Source organism: Vicia villosa, linkage group LG3 (genome assembly GCF_029867415.1).
Source record: "Vicia villosa cultivar HV-30 ecotype Madison, WI linkage group LG3, Vvil1.0, whole genome shotgun sequence".
NCBI classification, from domain to species: domain Eukaryota; kingdom Viridiplantae; phylum Streptophyta; class Magnoliopsida; order Fabales; family Fabaceae; genus Vicia; species Vicia villosa.
The window spans coordinates 186,692,215-186,699,475 of record NC_081182.1 but is presented as its reverse complement, the minus strand read 5'-3'; the positions used below and the strand labels follow the sequence as shown (position 1 = coordinate 186,699,475).

The following is a 7,261-nucleotide window of genomic DNA, read 5'->3' as shown; positions in this document are numbered from 1 at the left end:
TTCCCAATTTTTTCGTCTCCTTGTGGTCTGGAATTGTTATGTATATATAGTGGGATGATTTAGGTTAAAAAAAATGGAAAGAAATCATGCCCTCAGAAAGATTGAAGTTTGATTTGAATTAAGTTCAAAATTTCTATTTTTGCACCATATCTTTCCTATCATCAAACCAATGAATTTCAATGGTTCAAATTATATATTGTATTCATGATTTGATTGGAAAAATAATCTTTGAGAATTCCTTGAATATCTCCATTATTTATTTAATTAAATTTGATTTTTAATGGATAAAAATAATAAATAAATAAAATAAATAAAATAATAATGCATGTATGGGCTTATTGGTCGTGGGCCATGTTAGAAACAAGTTCCCAACATAAAAGATAGGCCCATTTGGAAGAAAATCCATTTTGCTCAATATTGACTTCATGCACTTTCTCCAAAATTGGTCAACTTCATCAATGCATAACTCTCTCAATGTTTATCATATGGAGATGATCTATGACTTTTTGGAAAGCCCAAGATGTCCTCTACAAGCCACTTTGGAACCATTTTTGCATTTGGAGATTTTATCTTGATGATACGGCTCCTGACAAAAAGCAACTTTTTGCGAGCTTCTAGAATGACCTGTAATGTTTTGACTTATATCTCTTAGGCGGAAGCATTTCTTGACCTTGGGCCCAACATCAAAGTTGTAGAGAAATGAATTTCCTTGAGAATAAGATTTGGTTGGGGAATTTCTGATAAAGTATGAGAGAGATATGATCAGTCAAAGTTCAGTTGAATTTTGGTTCAAAACCCTAATTTAGAAACTTTAGGTTTTGTTGATTTTTGAACTTTCCTTGATGAATCATGATCAACCCTTGATCAAATTATGAATGTTACTTTAAAATAAGGATTTTGACTAAAAATCAGGAGTTTTGACTGTATTTTGACCATAGTTGACTTTTAGGTCAAACTAGTCGACTATTGACCATTTGAACTGTTGACTGAGCAATCTTATGAATCAGAGCTTGAAATTTGGTGTGAGAATTATTTGAGGCACATGAGAGGCCATGAAGTCCACTTGAGGCATCAGAAGTTGAATTCTCCTTGAGAGAAGTAAAACCCTAGTTGTGGGGTTGGTGCTTAGGAGAGAGATAGTCAGGCTTATTTCTCAGTGCGTGAGCCAAAATATTTTAAAATATGATGGGCAAATTTTGGGGTATGACACATGCAAGTCAATTGTTTTGAGTTACAAAACATAATTTTCTTCTTTAATTTTTTCCAATCTGAAGATCTGTACTTCATTGCAGACATTAAGTTTTAGAACACAAAACCCTAATCCCAATTCGTAGAGATGGAAGCAGAAATCGTTAGGGGCATAAACGTTGTTAACGATGAAATTGAAAAGGGTTTTAGTGTCTTGGAGGTTTGGGGATTTGAATGGGGATAAGGGTTTATGAGGTTGAGATTGTTGTTGTTGTTGTTTGGGTTTGGAAGAAGATGGAAGTGATGAAGATGGAAAGTTTCTGGGTTTATTATTAGTTGGGTTGAATATTTTCTTTTTACTAATAATCAAGATTTCAATATATATTTAATTTGTAAATTAAATTCAAAAAAGTAAAGTGATCCAGTGGTTAAATATCTAGCCTAGCAAACAAAATGGCCCTAGTTCAAATACTGTTTGCTTTTGTGCCAGACACAAGTTTAAGTCAATTAAAGTGCTTCCCTCTAGAGGGATCATCTAGTTAACTTCAACTTCTAAGCCTAATGCTAAGGCTATGGAGGTTATTAATCCTCCTACCACAATCCCCCTTCTCTTCGTCTCTTCGTTTCCAGCGCTATCTCCCCACCCAAGAATAGTGTGGGCCAGGACTTTTTAAAAATAACGGATGACAGAGTTATGTATGCAGGAAGATTTCTTCCCTTCATATAAACAACCAACTCATCAACCATTCATGAAACTGGCCAAACTAAAGTGTCCAAGATCCATCAATAGGGATCTTGTTGGCAGAGTCGTGACCCGTCTAAAACTGGAGCATATTACCTATTTCTTCATAGTTTAATTGATAATATATTCAAAAGAGCCTAAATTTAACTTTGTCTCGATCCCGATTTTACCTATGATGAGAGTTATATCTAAAATAATTTGATAAAAATAATTAATAAAAAAAATATTATTTTATAATTTATATACATCAATGATTTTTTAATAATTTTAATTTATACATAAATTAATTGATTTTGAGATCCAAATAATAATCCCCAATCTTTTTTTTCTTCAATTCTTAAAAATTGAAGCAAACTAAATCAACTAAACTTATCAAATAAAAAAAAATTCAAATTTAAACTAATATTCTTTTCATATTAAAACAATATTCTAAACTTATCAGATTAAGTCAAGTAAAATCAAATGTATATTTTATTTAAATTTAATTTTAAATTGAATTTAATTGATATGTACTAAGAATATATATATTTTTTATTCTTTTAGTTAATTGTGACCATTAGATTTTTATTTAAATTTAATTTTAATAGGGTTATGATGTATTGATGTGTAAAATTTATTACACTTATAATACAATTTGACCTTCAACTTCAAATTCATTTGATTTTCAAATGAAGTCATAAAATTTGAATGAGTGAAATTTTAATGGTAATTAATTCGATCTCATATTTATTATTTAAGTTGAATAGATGGTAATAAATTTATTACACCATTATTATGACAATATTTGCACACGGAGTAATGAAAATATTCACCGCGTATTACAGAAAATCCCACTGTAATAATAAAAAAGATAACGTACACAACAACAAAAAAAACAATCCCAACAAAAAAACGCTTTTTTACCGTCCCCGGTTTTCAAATGAGGTCACCCATATTATATAATAAACAAATTCACCTTCAACTTTTTTTCTTCTTCCCTCTTTAATTTTATTCCACCATTTTTCACATTCCCTGAAATCTCACCACCCTCTCCCCCTTCCACCATGTCCACCAGGTAAATAAATCTTAACAACTTTTCTCGATTTCTGTGCTGCTCTTGTTGCTGCTGCTTCATTTTCGCTATTTGTATAATTTTCACGGTTTAGGTTTTGAGAAGGATCTGTTTGATGGTTTATGCTGTTTTTCTAGCTGTTTGATGATGGTTTTTGTGAGGTGTTTTTTATGTGCTCAAGCATGTATTTGATTGTATTTTACTTATTGGATTTTTTTTTTTATTATTGAAAATGAAGTGTATTCAGCTTGTTTTCTGTTCAAGGTTGGTAGATGAGTTTTTGAATTTTAGTTTTAGGGTTTTTAGATGTTTTATATTTTTTTAAATCCTAATTGATAATTAGATGTTTGGAAATGTGAGGGTTTTTACTCATTGAAGATTCTGTATTGATTGATTACTTGATCTTTTCTCCGTGACACCGACACTTGTGATTGTGTTTAATTTATTCTTTTTTTTCTTCAAATTATCACCGGTGTCGATGTGTCGGTGTCGTATTCAGGGTTTTAAAAAACGGTAACGGTCGCGTTGCGTAAAGGTTTTTGCGATTTCGGTCGGTACAAGTGTGATTGCAGTCGTCGGGGCGTGAACTAACCATAATTTGTTCTTTAATATAAAAAACGGTGATAACGTATCGGTATCGGCACTTGTAGAAACCGTTTTGTTGCGGCCGTTTTCGTGGTCGCGGACCGTTTTTTAAAACCATATTACTAGTGTTGATGTGTCAGTGTCGGTGTCGTATTACCGGTATTGACGTGTCAGCGTCGGTGTCGTATTACCGGTATCGACGTGTCAGCGTCAATGTCGTATTACCGGTGTCGACGTGTCAGCGTCAATGTCGTATTACCGGTGTCGACGTGTCAGCGTCAATGTCGTATTACCGGTGTCGACGTGTCGGCGTCAGTGTCGTATTACCGGTGTCGATGTATCAGCGTCGGTGTCGTATTACCGGTGTCGACGTGTCGGTGTTAGCGTCGGTGTCGTATTACCGGTGTCGACATGTCGGTGTCAGCGTCTGTGTCGTATTACCGGTGTCGACGTGTCGGTGTCAGCGTCTGTGTCGTATTACCGGTGTCGACGTGTTGGTGTTGTATTACCGGTTTCGATGTGTCAGTGTCAATGTCGTCTTACCTGTGTTAGTGTCAGCGTCAGCGTCGTATTATCTGTGTTAGTGTCAGCGTCGTAGTATTACCTGTGTCGACGTGTTAGTGTCGACATGTTAGTGTTGTGTTTCCGGTGTACTTCATATATTCTTTTTCTTTTGTAATTTAGTTACTTAAATTTATGAATTGTTTCAGGGTTTGCAAGTTCTATGCCCGAGGTGGATGTTTGAAAGGGGATCAATGTGATTTTTCCCATCAAAGAAAGGATACTCATCAAAGAAAGGATACTCCACTTGATGTAAACTTTAATTCTGATTTCTCTTCATTGTTGTTGAGCAATGTGTTTTTTATTTATATTTTTCTTACTAGTTTTTTTGTTTTGTTTTGTATAGAAACAGATTTGCTCCTATTATCAGAAAGGGTCTTGTGCTTATGGTAGTCGGTGCAGATATAAGCATGTCAAAGCTTCTCAAGCATCATCTTTGGTTCCAAATTGTGCTGTGCCTCACGGTGTTAAACTAGCACCAAGTTGGGTTCCGAAGGTTACAAGAGTTCCTCCTCCACCTAGCAAGCGTGGCGTAACGAGTTTTCAACCCAACCATCTGGACTCTACCGATGTTGGTGAATCTAGTAGTACTGGTTCTAGTGCTAGACTGAATGGACATTTGTTTTGTAAATTTGCTGCAGCAAACTGCCCCTTTGGACAAGGATGTTCTCGTGTTCATGGAAATCAATGCTTGTACTGTAGAAAATATTGCTTGCATCCTAGTGATAAAAAGGAAAAAGAAAATCATTTGAAGACTTGTGACAAAAAGGAAAAGTATGTTCTGGCTTTGAAGAATAGCGAAGAAATAGAATGCAATGTTTGTCTCGAGCGTGTCCTTTCAAAACCCAAACCATCAGAACGTAAGTTTGGGTTGCTTCCAGAATGTGACCATGCTTTCTGTTTGTCATGTATCCGCAATTGGCGTAATAGTGCTCCAACCTCTGAAATGGAAACCGGCAATAATGTCAATACAGTTAGAACCTGCCCTGTTTGCCGCCAACTATCATATTTTGTCATTCCAAGTGGTATTTGGTATGCTACAAAGGAAGAAAAACAGGAAATTATTGATAACTACAAGGCAAACTGCAAGTAATTTCACATATATTTACCGTTGTGTATGCTGAAAGAATTAAGCCTGAATGTTTGGTATTTGAATTTTGACTTTACCTCTTTTTTTCCCTTTCAGATTGATTGATTGCAAACATTTTGACTCTGGTAATGGGAATTGTCCATTTGGGGCTAGTTGTTTCTACAAGGTACATCTCTATTATGTCTCTTGCTTTCTTATACATTTTCTTGGTCGAGTTTGATTATCATGGTTGCTGACTAATATAATTAAACATGATGTTTTTTGGGCGATAAAATTCTTTCCACAGCATCTACTACTTCATCTTCTGCATGTTCCAATCTTTTAGTGCTTTTGAAGGCCTAGAAGTAGTTTCTTCAATCTTGTTTGGTGCCAACTGCCTAGTATATATGTTGCAAATTAATTAGTGTTAATTACAATAGAAACAACTCCATAAGTCTGTCATTATCAAAAATACGTTTGATCTTCAACTTCTCCATCTCCGCTCCACTCCACCACCCATCGTTTGATCACCAACCGTACTTGGGAATCGCATTCTTGTTTTTCAATTTTGTCAAACCAATGAATTATTGTAAATCATATTCTGATTAACAAATTGCTGGTAGCCAATGTGTAAAGCTTACAAGTGTTTATGTTGTTATCCTATGAATATTTTTGAAAAATTTCAGTATGGAAACTACTATCATATGCACATACCTATATCCAAACCCTTCCTGTTATCATTACTACATGGCATGAACAAAACAAAGACCATAGAGGCGAAATCACTGCCAATTGAGCTGTTTTGTGATGCATGCGTTGTTGGTTAACTGGAAATGATGCTAGACAGAGCTATGGCTTGTGCCCTATTTGAAATATAGGCAAACCTTTGTTTTTGGGCCTTGAAATAGATCTGAGAATATAAGTATTTGACTCGCATTGCTTGTTCAGTAGCTAGCTAGGATTAACTATCCTATTATGTTTTAATGATTTTCATGTTTGTTACTTTCAGCATACAGTGAAACCTGGCTCATACACATGGATACACCACAGGCCACCACCTCAACGAAAAGAAACCAATATTGATATGTATGACATGTTGGACATGCTAAGTGAAGTTGATCTATCAAGTGGAGAATTTTATTCTATCATGAGGGACTCAGAATTTTTCGATGGGATGGATCAATTAGAGATGATGGCTTTATCAGATTCTCTGGCTAGTGGTTCGGGTCCTCGTTTCGGTCCTTTTGAGTCCGATGATGAGGGGGAAACCTTAAATTTTTTCCGAATGGCTGCTATGTCGGAGGCCCTAGATGATTTTGGCCCTGATGATTTCGGCCCTGATGATTTTGGCCCAGATGATTTCGACCTAGATGATTTGGATGAATTGGATCCTATGGAGGCAGCCTTGATATCAATGATGATGCATTCCCATATTGATGAAGATAGTGAGGATGAATATTAGATTTACTTGGTTCATTTGATGCGCCTATATTTAAACAGTTTTTGGAGAAGTCTCCTTTAAAGTTTCACCTATCTTTTTTAATGAAAAATTATTTGGCAGGAACTTAGATCAGCTTGTGATTTGCTTAACTTAGATTATCATTCTAGCTTGTAATTTGCTTAGTACTATATCATATGCCATTTGAAGGTTGTGCTATTGAAGGAGTTTTTTTGGCTTGAAGGTTTCTATGTTGGATTTTATGGCTCATGTAGTTATTTTGCAGAAGTGAATTGTATAATTGCCTATGAAAAGATTGGTTGGGTTTGAATCTAATTGAAGTTTAGTAGCATCTTCACTTCTCATTATTAAGTTTATAAGTTTGGTGTAGAATTTTTGTGGTATGTGTTCAATAGTGTGGTTAATTTGGACGAACTCCTATTGTACAATTATAATTCAATCATCCCTAAACTGATCCAAGCATAATCGTTTCTTTGAATTTTGATGAATTTTTGTTGTGACTGTAAATTTTATATATTGAGTTTAAGTTAGCAACATTTTTCTTATATGGACAATATATGTGTGTTGTGATTCTTCAGGTTCTTGGATGGAATTGGTGGAAATTTT

At 34.8% G+C, this 7,261-nt stretch overlaps 1 protein-coding gene across 1 annotated transcript; it reads left to right on the top strand.

The window, feature by feature from the left end:
* Positions 1 to 2,844: 2,844 nt before the first annotated feature.
* LOC131662673 (E3 ubiquitin-protein ligase makorin-like) lies at positions 2,845 to 6,970 on the top strand. The gene is made up of 5 exons (XM_058932519.1): positions 2,845 to 2,984; positions 4,277 to 4,379; positions 4,474 to 5,216; positions 5,314 to 5,383; positions 6,206 to 6,970. Exons 1-5 carry the CDS (start codon positions 2,974 to 2,976, stop codon positions 6,656 to 6,658), a joined length of 1,380 nt encoding a protein of 459 aa, XP_058788502.1. The 5' UTR covers positions 2,845 to 2,973; the 3' UTR covers positions 6,659 to 6,970.
* The last annotated feature ends 291 nt before the right edge of the window (positions 6,971 to 7,261 follow it).

Bases quoted from the DNA above. Each gene is read 5' to 3' on its own strand.
- LOC131662673 (XM_058932519.1), top strand. The intron at 4,380-4,473 runs GTAAACTTTAAT...TGTTTTGTATAG, and splicing joins GAAAGGATACTCCACTTGAT to AAACAGATTTGCTCCTATTA. The intron at 5,217-5,313 runs GTAATTTCACAT...TTTCCCTTTCAG, and splicing joins AACTACAAGGCAAACTGCAA to ATTGATTGATTGCAAACATT.